At 55.4% G+C, this 15,897-nt stretch overlaps 1 protein-coding gene across 17 annotated transcripts; it reads right to left on the bottom strand.

Moving 5' to 3' along the window:
* Positions 1 to 2,666: 2,666 nt before the first annotated feature.
* CDK16 (cyclin dependent kinase 16) lies at positions 2,667 to 15,395 on the bottom strand. 17 transcript variants are annotated; one of them, XM_085007810.1, is made up of 17 exons: positions 14,949 to 15,395; positions 10,668 to 10,751; positions 9,200 to 9,407; positions 8,455 to 8,588; positions 8,228 to 8,353; positions 8,072 to 8,128; positions 7,851 to 7,965; positions 7,099 to 7,193; positions 6,938 to 7,000; positions 6,563 to 6,686; positions 6,260 to 6,380; positions 6,052 to 6,149; positions 5,857 to 5,962; positions 5,733 to 5,775; positions 5,477 to 5,567; positions 4,069 to 4,146; positions 2,667 to 3,983 (listed from the first exon to the last, which is right to left on the bottom strand). In XM_085007810.1, exons 2-17 carry the CDS (start codon positions 10,671 to 10,673, stop codon positions 3,946 to 3,948), a joined length of 1,503 nt encoding a protein of 500 aa, XP_084863936.1. In that variant the 5' UTR covers positions 10,674 to 10,751; positions 14,949 to 15,395; the 3' UTR covers positions 2,667 to 3,945. The 17 variants fall into 17 exon arrangements, 16 of the variants coding, with proteins under 16 accessions (XP_084863936.1, XP_084863943.1, XP_084863933.1 ...); XM_085007817.1 differs by having other exon boundaries at positions 5,733 to 5,796; positions 5,893 to 5,962; XM_085007807.1 differs by lacking the exon at positions 14,949 to 15,395 and adding an exon at positions 14,505 to 14,850.
* Between the last annotated feature and the right edge of the window lie 502 nt (positions 15,396 to 15,897).

Genomic DNA, 15,897 nt, shown 5'->3' with positions numbered 1-15,897 from the left:
GCCAGACCAGAATGCCCTTCCTTCATGGCACTACCCTTCTTTTCCATCAAAACCTAATGCAAAAGAGGTCACCACTTCCAGGGTGCCACCCAGGCCTCGGGCCTCTTCCCTGCCTGACCTAGATTTATTCTCTGGACAAACGTGTTGAAGGGAAGTGAGCCCCAGGGCCAGGTGTATTTATTGGCGTTACAGCAATGATAATAATAGTTGGCCCTGTTCAGGTGTTTTATTGCACGTAGGTAGTAGCCTTAGGCAGCAGAATGCCTGTGGGCAACAGTGGGGACCAGAAACGTTAATTCACTTTGCCCCAGGTAGTATGTGGGGCAATAACTAATATTAACAATAATACTTCCCTCTTTGGAGCTGTGGTTTGAACTCGGGAATTCCAGTTTTACAATTGCAACCCTAAAACACCAGGCCAGAGATTCTCAAACTGTGGTCCTAGGCTTTCTACTGGATCAGGAGACCCTTTCCGAGGGTTCACAAAGTCAGAACTCCTCACAGTACTTTTCCATGGTCATGATCTCTTGCAAGTGCGGTGGAATTTTCCAGAGTCTGCATGACCCAAGCAAAAGCTCTTTTGATGTCCTCAATTTTTAAGAATATAAAGGGATCCTGAGACCAAAAGTTTGAGAACCAGGCCACTACACCAGGGTTTTTCAACCTAGGCACTATCGGCATTTCTAGCACTGTAGGATGTTTAACTGCATCCCTGGCCTCTGCCCACTAGGTACGGGTAGCATCCCCCAGTTGGGACAACCAAAAGTGTCTGCAGACACTGCCAAATGTTTCCTGGGAGTGGGGGGAAGATTATCCCCTGCCGAGAACCACTGCACTAGGCTATACCATCCTGTTCTCTGCCAGGGCTCCCGGCCCTCTGTGTTGACAATTGCTAATATTTCCCTTTTTGACTCCCTGCATCTACCTGCCTATTGGCTGTCTCCACCTGACCATCTCACAAACTCCCCGAGACAGGCTCATCATTCTGGGTCCAGTTCAGTGGCCTCCCTATCACCACCCATTCCCACAAGCAAAAACACACCTTGCGTTGTCACACTTCTAGGCCTGTGCACACACAGGTAGGTCCCTGGGCCTGGGGTGTCCAGAATACCCTTTCCCTGCGCAATTGCAAACCCCACTACCACCCATACACACGCTCTCAGTTTGCTTCTATTTTCAGTTAATTAACTTCTGCAGGGCAGCCTCCAGCTCAGACCTGGCACAGGTGAGGGGATCACAACTCAGTTATATACACTTTGAAGGATGAAAGGGAGCAGCCCTTTCACCTGGGGATCCCCAAAGTGGCACTGGAATTGGATATGGCATGTGGCCGATTAGGGGCACCTCAGGCCCAACTGAAGCTTGTCAACTTCTGTGAATGACTCTGACTGCCCCTCTGCAGACCCTCCCTACCCATTTAATCGGTAGCCTGTCTTTCCTACAGTCCAACAAGAGGCCGCCCTCCCTAGGCCTAGCCTTGGCTTCTCCACCTTCCAGAGGCCAACCTCTGCCCACACCAGTGACCCTACCACTTCCCAAAGCAGTTGGGTGAATTCTAGTCCTTCTAAGCCTGGCCTGGCAATCTTGGCCCCTTTTTGTAAGGTCTTCTTCTTCTCCACAGCCCTTGCTTCCAGAGGTGGCCATGTCATCCGATTCTAGCTAAAGGATGGCACGAGAAGTCTGCTGAAGAGCCTGTGGAAGTTTCAGCCCCGTTACAAGGAAATAGGTAGGGAGGGTGTTTTCCCTGCTTGCTTTCCCATCTTTAGGGACATGGCAGCCATAGTGGAACCATAAGGCTTCAAGCTATGACCGAAATGCTTACAGCAGCACAGTAGAGGTCCTTGGGCCACTGCCACTGCCGGACTTCAGTAACCAGTCGCTTACTTAGGTTTGCGTTAAGTGTAGCGTTCGCCTGGCCCTGCCCACCCCACCTCTTCTGCCTGGAAGTCTAATCCTAGGCACTGTCCCAGATGGTGAACAGGGGCTAGACAGAACTCCCAGGACAAAGGAAATCAAGCCTTGGGTTGAGGCCAAGTCCCAGGCTGTATCTTATGACCTCTCTAGCCCGTCACAAACCATCTCAGCTCTCCTAGGGTTGTCTCACACATGCCCATGGTTTCCATTACTTCCTAGACACCAGCAAACTAAACTTCCAGTTCCATCAATGGCCCCACTCCGGAATTTTATCTCTGTATTAAAGGATTCCCCCATCTCCTAAGTGGTTCAAAATCTGCCCTCCTCCCATATTCTCTCTCCAACTAGTCTGTCTCACAAGGTCCTAGCCAGACATGTCTTGGTCATACTGGGCTTCTTTGCCTCATCTCCCAACCCATTTTATTGGGCTTTCCAAGTGTCTTTCAAACAAACAGCCTCCCTACACCTGCCAGTCTCTACCCTCTATCTGGCTTCCTTAAATTCTTGGATAAATCTAACTCCTCTTTCTGCTAGATTCTTAGCCCCTCCTCTATACAGCCTTCCCTACCTGCTTCAACTCAATGTTCCGCCCTTATGTGTGCAACCCCTCAGATGCCTTTTTCAATCCGGACGCATCCCTGGCCCACTCCCAGGGTTCTCCTAGATGATGGGGACCAGGTATGAATTCTCCAAGGTCCCAGGACTCATCCTGGGTTGAGCCCGACTCACCCCAACAGGGATCTGCAATCAGGTTTTTCACTTTAGACTTTTTAATATTCATACAGCGATTATGGTGCATTCAGGAATCCCCCACCCCGAACCCCCTTGGAGGGCCCCTGCCCCTGCCCTCCCACCCCATTTGAGGGCCCCAGGGTTTAGAGTGGAGGGGAAGGGGAGGTAACCACCTGTCTGGGGACTGACCCCAGAGACTGTCCCTGCCCTGCCTCACCTTCCCCAGGGGTTAGGGAGTAATGCCTGGGCACACACACCCCACCCCCCGCAAGCGCCCGTCTGTCCCCTGCTTGTGCACATAGACACACTATGGCTCCTCACTGAGTTGGTCAGTTCCTGGCAGGGCCCCTACTCAACAGCACCGAGTGGGCTGGGGGCAGGAGGGCTGGGCTAGGGAGACCCTGAGAAGGAGGCCCCAGCTATGGGACTGCAGGAGGGAAAGAGTGGGGGCCCCCCACCTCATCCATCTCCCAGAGAGTCTCCAGTAGTCCCCAAGTCCCCCAGCGGCTGGGGATGGCAGGTGGGGGTCGGAAGGCGAATGGTCGAGGCATGCTTTCCCTTAGCTGACCCCAGGGTCTGGTGATGGGTCAGGGTTCTGAATAGGGGCTGTGTCCCTGCCGTGGAAAGGCTGGGAGCGGGGCTTCATTGCACAAAATACTGTAGGAGGGCCACACGCAGTTGAGTGGGGCCCAGCCAGTCTGTATACAGAGATATTGCATTTTAAAAATGAAAACCTCATTTAAAATAATTAAAAAAAAACAACAATGAATGAAACAAACAAACAAAAAAGGCCCACACAACATGAGGCAGGTGGGGCAGGCAGGAAAGCAGGCAGGGGAGCCTCAGACCCAAGGCATCACCATGTCCTGTCTGAGTGGAGCTCCCCAACCTGGACTAGCTCTGGACCCCTGGCTGGCCGTGGGGCAGTGGTCCTGGGGGAGGGTATGATGGCGAGGGGTATGGGCCTGGCCTCAGTGTAGGAGGCTGGCATGGCCATGCTGTCCGCCGGCAACTACCGAGACAGAGAGAGAGGAAGAAAGAGACAGACAGACAGACAGACCAGGCGAAGGAGCGATGAGAGCTTTGTTAGCACCCAGCAGACAGGCCAATGGGTGGGCCAACAGGCCAATGGTCGGGTGTCTGGACAGGCAGCAGGGGACATGTGGGCAGGTGAGCATGAGTCAGGCGGGTAGGTAGGCAGCAAGCAAGGAGGATGCAGTTGGGGGCTGCCCTGTGAGGGGTATGGCATCCCTCCAGCTGCTGCCTGCTGGGGCCTCGGTCTGTGGCTTAGAACTCGGCTTAGAACTCGGTGTCCACCACTCGGAAAGCTGGCCTGCCTGCGGGGGAAAGCAGAGCGGATGGCTGTTGGTGGCAAGCAGAGAAGGTGGATGGGGGAGAGAAGAGGGTGAGGGCCACACGTACCTGAGTCAGGCATTGATGAAGACCGAAGGCTGGCCTCCTTTTGTAGCTGGATCTCCTTTAGTGCAAATATGGAAGTAGCTGCAGGTGGAGGAGAGAGAGAAGTGGGGCGTGACCCATGAGGCCATCCGGGACCACCTCCCATGTGGCCCCATCAGGGAAACTAGAAAAAGCTGCGTTTCCTTTGAGAGCCTTGACTTTCTTCATCAAATAATCGCACACACAAACCAGTTACAACCAGGGAAAATGGAATATAGACTATTATGTGATGCCAAGAAGTAAGTAATTTTGTCAAGTGTGATAGTGGTATTGAAATTAACCACCTGTTAAGTCTAGATGATGGATGGTGTTTGGAATTTGATTGAGATTAATCCAGTGGGCCATTCTGTAGTGTAATAATGGTATTGCTACAGGTATTTTAGAGATACATGCTGAAATTGTTTATAGATGAATGATATATCTGGGACTTGATTCAAAATAATCAGAGTGAATACAGATAAAACCAGACTGGCCATGAGTTGATGATGACTTGTTGGAGTACTTGGGAAGACATCATATTATTTGGTCTAATATATAAATATATTTAAAGTGTCTATATTAAAAAGTTTTAAACGATGTAAAAAAAAGAACATCTCATGTGACTTCATTCCTGCAGGGTACAAGAACAGGGAAGACTTATCTATGCTGTAAGAAGTGGCAAATTAGTGGCAGCCCTTGGAGGAGGGGCCAGGAATAACTGAAGGAGGAAAAAAGGGCACTTTGGGGGGTTCCCGTCGTGGCACAGTGGTTAACAAATCTGACTAGGAACCATGAGGTTGCGGGTTCAGTCCCTGACCTCGCTCAGTGGGTTAAGGATCTGGCGTTGCCGTGGGCTGTGCTGTAGGTCACAGACATGGCTTGGATCCTGCGTTGCTGTGGCTCTGGCACAGGCCAGCGGCTACAGCTCCGATTAGACCTCTAGCCTGGAAACCTCCACATGCCACGGGTGCGGCTCCAGAAAAGACAAAAAAAAAAAAAAAAAGGAGGGGGGGCACTTTGGGGCAGCTTCTCATGTCCTATCTCCTTGACCTATATGCCAGTTACACGGGTGATTCGTTTGTGAAAATTCATTGTGCTGTATACGATGATCTGTCATTTCTCAGTGTCGAATTTACAACACTTGCTGTTTTAAAAAAGGTAAAGTGATTTTGCATGTTTTTATGTATGTTTGAAAGTTCCCATGAAAGGTAAAAGAAATCGAAAACTAAAAAACCTTTGTATAATAAACACATCACACATAGAAACAAGGGCATACCTTCCACCCCGCCCAGGGGTGGCACAGCCAGAGCCCGCCACAACCCGCCCAGCTGTCTGCAGCTGTCCTGTTCCCCAAAGCCCCCCCACCAGCTGGTCCATTCCCCAGGCCACTCACTGTCAGGAAGTTTGTGGATCCGCTCCCCCAGACTGAGGAAGAATGGATGTTTCATGGCATCCTCTGCGGAGATCCGGTTGCGACCTTCAAACTGAGTGGGTGTGTGTGTTGGGTGGGGGAATATTGACATTTTCAACACATAGACTGCTCTTCCTCCCCGCCCCAGACCCTGCCCCGTAACTCCATTTCCCCACACCTGGAATCCGTGAGACGCCCCGCCCCCACCCCCCAGGCTGGCCCAAGAAGGTGGTCTCACCTGCAGCAGCTTGGTGAGGAGGTCAGCCCCGTCGCTGTCAAGTCTACCGCAAGGACAAGGGGACCTGTTTTAAACTGAGTTTGGGTACTCTGGCCCCCAACACCCACCCACCCACCAGCCTCACCGGGGTGCATGGCTCAAAAGGGCCTCGGCTCGGTACTTGGGATAGTTGTATGTCTTGAACTCTTCGTTGGACAGGATGCCCGGCCACGTCTCCTCAGTTGGGGTTCCTGGCGGGGAAGCAGAGTTAACCCTAAGCATCTCCCGGGGCCTCCCTGGATGTCCCCACAGCTCCTAGGGCTCATCCCCCACCCCTCACCTAAGATGCGGAAGATGAAGTGCAGCTGTTCCTCCACCGTGGAGCCCGGGAAGAGGGGCCGGCCCGTGGCCATCTCATAGAAGATACAGCCCACACCCCTGGGCAGGGAAGGCACAGTGAACAGGGAAGCAGTTGGCTGGCTGGCCGCTGTAACCAAGCCACCTCCCCTTCACTGCATGGCCCCTGGCACACTTCCACCTGTCCTCACCACATGTCAATCTGAGTGGAATAGTCCGTGGATCCGAGCAGGATGTCGGGGGGACGGTACCACAGGGTTACCACCTCATTGGAGTAGGTCTTCGTTGGAATTGACTTGGCCCGGGCCAGGCCTGGCAGATGGAGAGAAAAGGCAGCTGGAATGGAAGAGGTGCTGGCCGGTGTCGGGGAGAATGCAGTTGGGGCTGAGGGCATCCTAAGCAAAGCCTGGAGAGGCTGGAGGGGATCGAGACAAGGTGGCTGTGGGGGAGAGGGAGGCTGGGGTCACTGGGCAGAAAGGGGAGGCCAGGGGTACCGAAGTCGGCCAGCTTGAGCTCTCCTCTCTCGTTTATGAGCAGGTTCTGGGGCTTGAGGTCTCGGTGTAGCACCTTCTGCCGGTGGCAGTAGGCCAGGCCACGGAGCAGCTGGAACAGGAACAGCTGGGGACCCAGGAACGGCAGGCAGAGGTCAAAGAGTATCCAGCGGCCTGAGCCCCAGCAGGCACTGCTCCCCCTCCCAAACACAGGCACTGTGCCCGGAGCCTTGTCTCACAAAAGAGGACAGGGTCCCAATGCCCTCCAAGGGCTCCCAGCAAAAAGGCCAAACGGGAAGTCTGTTTCTGGGAGATTTGTGGGGTGGAATGGGTGAGTGGGGGGCCCCCTTGTGCCCCTGCTTCCTGCCCCACACCCACTTTCACGTTGTGCATGTTGATGACGTTCCCACAGTCATCCAGGTACTGCTTCAGGTCCTTGTCCTGAGGAGAGCAGAGCAGGTAGAGGAAAGAGGGTCACAGCCTGTGGCTCTGGGCCACCTCCCCACCTCCGTCTGGGCCACACTGCCACTCAACCTTACCAGGTACTCAAAGACAAGGGTGAGGGACTTCTCCGTGTGGATAATATCATGTAGCGTGACGATATTGGCATGTTTGAGGTCCTTGAGCAGGGACACTGCAGGGAGCATGGAGGCAGAATGGGAGAAGAGTCAGGACCCACCCTCAGGACAGAGGCGAGGAAGAGCCCGGGGTTTCCTGCTTTCCCCATGCGGTTTGGGGCGGTGGTTCACAGCCACCGGCTCCAACCAACCTGATACCAGGAAGAAGGTGTGTCCCCAAGTTCCAGAGGTGGACACTAAGGCTCAGACAAGAGCGCAGAGCAAGAACCTGGGATGGCAGCCCCAGGCTTATGTGATACTGGATTTTCACAACCCATTTTTGGTTTCTGGAAAGGGGCCTTGCTCCAACCCTTAGTACACAAGCCTGCAGCTTATGTGAACGTGAATTTGCATACTCAGTTTCTATGCAATTCTGATTCATTCCATGTGATATTCTAACTAGAAACGACTGTGTCAAGTAAACTGGTGAGTACTTTCAGGGATATTCTCAGAACTGAAGCAAGCACCCTGCTTTCCAATGCATCTGCCTCTTTTCCACATGGCAAGATTCCTGGTTTCCCTAATTTATTATTTGGATATGGGGGGTTGGGGTGACGGGCACTTTCTCATGAAGCCCAGAGTTTCAGGAGGGAAGTCCCGGCCAGAACCCCCAGTCCCCATCACGCCGTGGGGAGAGCCCGGGAAGCCTGGAGCAGATGGCCTGAGGCCTGTACCTTCCCGGATGGCGGTGCAAGGTGCCCCCTCTTCGTGTTCCAGTCTGATCTCCTTGAGTGCCACGAGGTTGTCTGTGAGCTTGCTTTTGCCTTTGTAGACAGTGGCATAGGTGCCCTGGGACGTGAGGAAGAGTGACAGGAGAGGAGCTGTGAGGCTGCGGGACTTCTCACTGACCCCCTCACCTCCCCGCCCTACCAGAGGCCTGCTGGCTGTCTCTCACCTCTCCCAGCTTGTCCAGCTTGATGTAAGTCTCCAGTTTCCCAAAGCCGATCTCAGACTGGGGTAAAGGAGGCAGGTTGAAGTAGGCTCGGGGGAAGGGACTGGGGAGAAGAGGAGGAGGAGGAGGAGGAGACACGAAAAGGAGACAGATGCTCACCAGGCTGACACGCCGGAGGCGGCGGCTGAGCGGCTTGTCGAAGATGGGGCTATTGAGGGTCAGCTTCTCAAGGTAGCCCTCGGGCAGCCGGATGTCGGCTGGTAGTGACAGGCGCTTGTTGATGTCCTAGCAGGAAAGATAGGGGAGAAAGAGGACCATGAGCTCCAACTCCCCAGGCCTAACCCTCTTTTCCAGCCCCACTACTGCCCGGACAGGGGGTTAAGCACCTCGGTGGAGATCTTGCGTGGGGGATGGTTGCGCATGCGCACCCTCACTGGTGACTGCACCTCATCCGAGGACGTGGCTGAAGCCTGGTCACTTTCCCCGTCAGACCCCATCTTCAAGTCCTCGTGTACAATCTCTGGTCGTGGGGACAGGTGGAGGGCAGGCCAAGTGGGGTCAGGAGCCCCAGGACCACCCCCCCACCCCTGCCATGTAACACCTTCCCTCATCACACATGTGTGCGCACGGCCCCCAGAGCAGCCTGGCGTCCCTCAGGGAGAGGGTGGGAAGGCCCAGGGAGGTTCACGCAGGTCAAGACTGGTTGAATGGGGGTGGGTGGGGTGGGCAATAGTCACCTAGTGGAGCACCCCGTTTCAGCGGCGAGCTGAGACTGCGGCTGGCCCACGGCCAGTGGGCAGGCAGCAGCAGAGGCAGCCAAAGGCCCCAGGAAGGCAGGCCCAAGGCAGGCAGGCGCCAGGAGGCCTGAGGGGACTGTCACAGAGCTCAGGAGAAGGGCAGAGGGAGGCATGGGGCAGCTGTGGCAGGCAGGGCACCCTTCCTTCCTCCCCCTTAGGCCTGGGCACAAGGCCAAGGAAAGGGGCACGGATGGACAATAGAGAAAGGGTGCTGAGAGGATGGGGGAGAAAACGGTGAAAGGAAAATGAAAGTAACGCAGGTCTAAGAGGAACTTGGCTAGAAGGCAGCACAGCTGGGGACCAGTCTGGGAACAGGGACAGTCAGTGGACCTACCTGGTGCAGAGCTGAGTGGGCCCCGTCCAGAGCGAGGTTCCCCAGGAGCGGTACGTGTGGGGGCCTCTCCAAGGTCACTGCCACCACCACCGCCACTCTCATCAAGGCCTATCTGTTCTGGGGCACCATTGGTCTTGTCTACACTTCGGCCCCCTCGGAGTGTCATTGACAGCTGCCGTTTGATCTTCTTCATCCGATCCATGGCGACCTGAGCAGGGGGAATGGATGGGAATGGGTTCCACATTAGCATTTTCCTGACCCCCACGAGCGCCCCAAATCCCTGACCTCCCAGTGAGGCGCATTGACATGAACTTGTGTCAGTGTCCACCCAAGCACTGTGGAGCCCGGCCACCCCTCAGGATTCCCGGAAACCTGGCATGGATGGGGACCTCTGTCGGTGCCCACCACCTAGAACGGCCAGCCCCTGGGGACCCTGCTCCTAAGCAGCCCACCTGGGTACTGAGGCTTGGGTGGCTGGCTGAGGGAAAGGGCCCAACTGATGCAGCGGTGGCCTCCATGGCGGCAGCCTCATTGTGGGAGCAGGGAGTTCCACAGCAGGCACTGGGTGCAGCTGCACTGATGGACCCAGCCACTGGCGGGGCTGGGGGCTCGCCCAGGATCCTGGGACGACTGACACGGCCCCGGGCATGCCCATAGAATGGCATGTTCCGCTGGCACCAGCCCCACATCACCCCCAACTGCTGCCAAAGCAGAATGCTCCCTGTGACCACAAGGACCCTCCTGCCTCCCCCAGCAACCATCGTCAAGGTAACCAGTGGACTACCCCATTGGTCTAACTGGTGAGGGGTGTTGGAAGAGGAGGTTCCTGTCTGGACTCAACCACTGGGTGAGGTTATGGGGGGGGGGATGGAATCTCAAAGTATAGCTGCTACCCTAAGAGCTGCTAGAAGGATTCAATCAGGTTGGGACCATTGGGTCCCACACCTAGGTTTTTTACGAGCCAGGTCACATTTTTCCTCTACTGGAGAATGCACCACATCTCCCTTATCAACCCAAATGAACACCTCAGTCCTTAATGTGGCCCAGCCACCCAAGCCTCAGTACCCAGGTGGGCTACTTAGGAGCAGGGTCCCCAGGGGCTGGCCGTTGCAGGTGGTGGGCACTGACAAAGGTCCCCCTTCTCCCCGTCCTCATCTCCCCCTCAATGGTTGCTAGTTGCTGTTCTGCAGCCACACCCAAAAAGTCCAACCTCAGGGCCTTTGCACTGGCTGTTCCTGGTACCCTTCCCCTAGATTTCAAAAGAGCTCACTCCCTTACCCTCTTCAGGTCATTGCTCAACTATCACCTTTTTCATAGATAACCCTCCATGAATATAAGCCTGTTTAAAAATCTGAAACATCCTGAGTTCCCTCACCTGGCCAATTATTCCCCCCAGCATATATCACCTCCTCAGAAAAGACACCATCTACTTATTGGTTGCTTTATTCTTTACTGTCTGTCTCCTCACCGCCATAACTAGAAGATCAGCTCCGCCAGGGTAGATTTCTGTCTGTTTAGGTCATGGGTATATCCTGAGAACCTAGAATAGTGACTGACACAGAGTAGATGCTCAAAAAGTGCTTACAACAGAAATTAATGAATCAGAGGAATTCCCGTTGTGGCTCAGCGGAAACAAATCTGACTAGTATCCATGAAGTTGCAGGTCTGATCCCTAGTCTTGCTCAGTGGGTTAAGGATCCAGTGTTGCCGGGAGCTGTGGTGTAGGCTGCAGACGCAGCTCAGATCTGGCGTGGCTGTGGCTGTGGTGTAGGCCGGCAGCTGTAGCTCCCATTAGACCCCTAGCCTGGGAACTTCCATAGGCCACAGATGTGGCCCTAAAAAGAAAGAAAACAAAAAGAAACAAAAGTAATGAATCAAGGGCTAAGGGCCTAAGACCAACCTCTGCCAGGGTGAGCATGGTTGAGTCCCCACTACTCACGAACAACCCAAGACAAGGTAGCCCAGGGACACTGGCATCGGCAAGAAGATGACCTAGATGGGGCTGCTGGAGGGAACAGGGCCACCGAAAGGCTTAGGCCGGCCTTCTTCTGCTTCCTCCTGGGCTCTGGGCCAGCAAGGAGGGAAAAAGACCTGGCTCAGGAACCATCTGGACTCACAGCAGGGCCTAAGATGGCCCTGGGCCCAAGGGAAGTGGAGCTAGATAGGGGGTTGAGGATGAAGCCGGAGCTAGATTCGAGGAGAGAAGTGGGTCATCTGTTACCTTGAAATAAGGTGCTTACCCAAGTCGTCCCCAAGCCCCACTTTTCGCCTGAACTCATCACCCCCAGGAGGGTAGAGGGGCCAGCCTAATAGAAAGACCTCAGTAAAGAGGACGAAGTCCATCCAAAGAACCTGGGGATAACAGCAACAAAAAAAAAATCCTCACCCAGGAGGCTGAACACTGGCCTGAGGCTGAGGAAGGTGAAGCATGACCAGCCCCCAAAGACTGTCTTGTGTCCTTCTCTATGGAATGGATACCAGTTGCTTTGCCTGTTGTGGCAGGGAATAGGGGACGGGGAACGGGGGACGGGGGACAGGGGGGCGGGGGGGAACCACTCCATCCTCCTGGATGGAGGATGAAAAGGGAGCCAGAAGGAGCCATGGGTCCATGACCTCTAAGTGGAGACCCCAGGGGCTGGACCTGTTCCAGAGTTCAGTCTGGGGGGATTTCAGAAGATAGGGTACAACATCTGTGTATCATCCAATGCCCTCAGCAGGGGAACCCTGGGCAGGGCCCTGTGAACAGAGACACTTGAATATTAATATGCAGTAAAACTTTTAAATATTGTTTCAGTCTTCCGAGATTTCTGGATTTTAGAAGGAAGGAGCAAGAAACTGGATACACGACCCCACTCAAAAACGGGCACATGTCCTCCCTGACCCCCGGAGGGGATGCACCCATCCTCAGAATACTTTCATACCCACGGATACTCACCACCTCACATCACATGGACCACTGAGGACACAGCCATCACACTCTACTGACTCACATTAAGAACACACCATCCTGGAGTTCCCATTGTGGCTCAGTGGTTAACGAATCTGACTAGGAACCATGAGGTTGCGGGTTCAATCACTGGCCCCCGTTCAGTGGGTTAAGGATCCGTGAGCTGTGGTGTAGGTCGCAGACGCAGCTCGGATCCAGCGTTGCTGTGGCTCTGGTGTAGGCTGGCAGCTACAGCTCCAATTAGACCCCTAGCCTGGGAACCTCCACATGCTGTGGATGTGGCCCCAGAAAAGAAAAAAAAAAAAAAAAAAAAGAGAGAACACACCATCCTCATCCCGTCCAGACCCATCCCATAAGCACACTGGACTCTTGCAGTGTCCCGCTTCCTTCAGTACACACTGGACCCTCAGGAAGGTTTCCCTGCATTTTAACTGCCTTCGGCACCCCAATTTCCCTATTTATCTCTAACTCCGATCTGCACACAAAGCCTCAACGGAGCACGGACCTCCACCCAGTCGGCCCCTCTAAAGTTAACTCCGAGCACCACATACAGCCTGTGAACTTCTCTCCCAACATGATTCTGACCCCTATGAACATGCACTTGGGACCCTCTACCGCTAACCCACATGAGCACTCACCAGACCTTCATGCTGCCCTGAATGCCGTTAACACAGAGCGAACACTGCAGATCCCTGACCCGTTTCTGCCCACACTCAGGCCTCTCCACAGCTACGACCATCATGAGCGCATCCTCTGGTCTCCCACTACCCTATCCCCCCACTTCCCAGCAGTGAACACTGCAGATCCCTGACCCCTATTAGCACACACTGGGCCTCACGCAGAGCCGAGCCTCCCCATTAGCACACCCTGAACCCGTACTGAGCCCTGTTCCCCAGGGACACACGCGAACACGCTGTTCCATAATGACCTGACCCTCATTGGCACACACAGACCTTCATTCAGCCCAGAACCCTATTAGCACACTTCAGCCCTACATGGCTCTAATCCACTTGAGCACACCTAGACCTTCCCATATTTCTGTCCTTTATTTCTCTTTGCTCCAAGTCCTCCACAGCCATAACCCCTGTTGGTTGACAAATGGATCCCTTCAGAGCCCTGATCTTCCGGATCCCCCCAACAGATCCCCTCCACAGCTCTACGCCCCGCAGCACTCCCTGGAACCTCAACACACCTCAGTCCTCCCTCTTGGACACACACACACACTGTCTTCACAGCGTCCTGACACGCATTAGCGTATTCCAGACTTCATACTGCTCTGATTCTGCCCGCACTGGCACACATCTAAGTGCCCCCGTGACTCGAAATTCACACGGACAGCCACTAGATCTTCCTATATTACCCTGCCCCTTCTTACTTCTTATTACCGTAGAACCTCATCCTCCCTTGACCTCATGGACATGGACACACACACACACACAGATCTCACACCAGCCTGATCCTTAATGCACGGAACCTCTTACAGGGCTAAGACACTTCGCTGACCACCAACCCCCGGCCCCACGCCTATGTCCACAGCTCTGATACCCGTTAGCTCAGGCTCAGGTCTTCACTGCTCTGCCACATTAGCACATACGGGACCTTTATCACCATGTGCACATACCCTCTACAGCTAAGACCCCCATTAGCACCCTCTCAACACTCCAGTTCTTGCACTACCCTGCCCTCCACGGGCACACTCTGGAACCTCACACCTCGCAGTCCCTCACGGACAAATACACAGCATTAACGCCATCCTGACCACCCCCTTAGCACACACAGGGCCTCAGGAAACGGATCTTATTAGCACACCTTCTGGTACCTCTACCACCTTATCCCCCAGGAACACACATTGGGCCTCTCTCTACAGCTATAACCCCATTTGCATATCTCGGCACTCCTCCGACGTCCTCTGCCCTGTTACACATCCTCGGGTACCTCTGTTGCCCTGCACCGCCCCTCAGTTAGCACGCACTGGGCCTCAAAACCTTACACAGCGGGAAGATCTCACCACCACATGCTCTGATCCCTCCACAGCTCAGGCCCCCATGGGCAAACCTCGAGTCTTCCACCACTCCGCCACCCATTTCCACACCCTCTGGTCCTTCGATCACCCTGCTCCACATTTGGACCCACAGTACTTCCCATCCCCAGCTCCCAGACCGGGCCCAGGGCGGGGCCAAGGTCAGGGAGGCCCCAAATGACCCCCCGCCCCGGTGCATTCTGGGAAACTCGCTGGCGGAGTGGGGGGTGGCACATGCCAGCCGTGCAGCCCAGACCCCTGGGCACCGCCCGGGAGTCTGGGTTGATCCCGGTAGAAGGAAAGGCAGCCCCCACCCCACCCCTCGGGGACGCGCTCACCGGCGGGGGCGCGCGAGCAACCTCAGCGCCGCGGGGCCGGCGCGGCGGCGCCTGGGGCGGCGGCCCGGGCTGAGGCCGCGCGACCTCCTTCTCCTCCTGTTCGCCGCAGGCGCCCGTCCCAGTAGTCTTCGGCCATGGCTGCTGGGCCCGGGCCGCCGCCGGCTGAGGAGGAGGAGGCGGCGGCGGCGGCGGCGGTGGCTGAGGCGGAGGCGGCGTCCCGCTCAGCCGGCCATGAGCTTGGCCGCTGCGGGCGATGCCCCCGGGCTCGCTGGCGCCGGCTAGAACCCGAGAGCTCACGGCGGCTCGCGATTCAGAGCCGACTGTTAGCGGAGACGCGGCGGAACCCGGGGCCGAACAGCCAACGGCCCAACCGCTGCGCGCGCCGCGCGCCGCGCATGCGCACGCACGCGCTGGAAAGGGTGAAGTGGGAAGGAGGGGACTCACCTCGGACTGCATGTACCAAAAGACCCGTCCGCAGCGGGAGGGGGCGCGGCCATTGCGCGCCCACTGGGGAATGTGGCGCCGGCCCTGGAACGGCGCCAGGGGAAGTGTGGAGGTTGTATAGTACTCAGTGCCGATCTTGCTAGAAGTTTGTTAGCGCCGAAGTAGGCAGCAGCCAGTGACCAGCGTGCCAGTCACCATTCGCTCCCCCTACTCGGTCTCACTTGGTACATCCCCATGATGGCAAACTGGACTTTTGCAAGGAGGAAAAAGACAGATGAAGCTGTCAGTCCTACTCCCTTGAGGTGCCTCGGAAGGCAGGGATTTTAAAGGTTCGCGAGAAGATGACTTTTCTAGGAGAGGCGGCCAGGAGAATCATTGGCTTTTACCACCTAAGATAGGGCAGAGTCTAGCCCCGCCCAGCTGCTCCTCCCCCTCCTCCCCGACCGCGAGCTCATTCCCACTGTGAACGTGTGCGGCCCCGCCCTTTGAGGTTGTCGCCCAGCCAATCGGATTTGCCCCCTGGGGTGAGGCAGCGCAAGAATGAAGGGCGTGGCCTGGTTGGGGAGGCGTGATTTAGCTGTCCCGACCACGCCCCTTCCAGGTTTTCATTGGTTTTCACCGTCGAGAGGGCGAGCCCTCCTTTTTGTTCTGCGTTCCCGTTAACATAGGTGGAATATCTCGCAAGCTGTTTGGTCAAAATACCGTTCAATCGAATTTCGTCCCGCCTCTAACTCCTCCCATCTCGGTCAGTGAGATTCCCGGGGTGGAGCCTAGGCTGATGCGAAAGACCGACCTTTATAGGGACGAGTGCATTACTGTGCACGCTTGAGACTTTGGACTGGAAGGGACCTCTTTTCCGCCTCACGCGAGGATTTGCAACCTGAATTGAGTTTTACTGCCACCTCGCAACTACCTCTTCTGGCCCACCAGAGCCTCGCCCATGGCTTCC

Source organism: Sus scrofa, chromosome X (genome assembly GCF_054392235.1).
Source record: "Sus scrofa isolate SSC_HxYL_T2T_F1_AM1 chromosome X, Sscrofa_HxYL_maternal_Yorkshire_Landrace_v2.0, whole genome shotgun sequence".
Lineage (NCBI taxonomy): Eukaryota > Metazoa > Chordata > Mammalia > Artiodactyla > Suidae > Sus > Sus scrofa.
The sequence above is the reverse complement of the archived record's forward strand: the minus strand, read 5'-3'. Positions and strand labels throughout refer to the sequence as shown.

Coding starts and splice junctions, on each gene's coding strand:
- CDK16 (XM_005657784.4), bottom strand. CDS start 9,960: ATGGTTGCTGGGGGAGGCAGGAGGGTCCTTGTGGTCACAGGGAGCATT. Junction 7,001..7,098: donor CCCTTGTCTTTGAGTACCTG/GTAAGGTTGAGT, acceptor TGCTCTCCTCAG/GACAAGGACCTGAAGCAGTA. Junction 5,797..5,892: donor AAGACATACAACTATCCCAA/GTACCGAGCCGA, acceptor AGTTTAAAACAG/GTCCCCTTGTCCTTGCGGTA.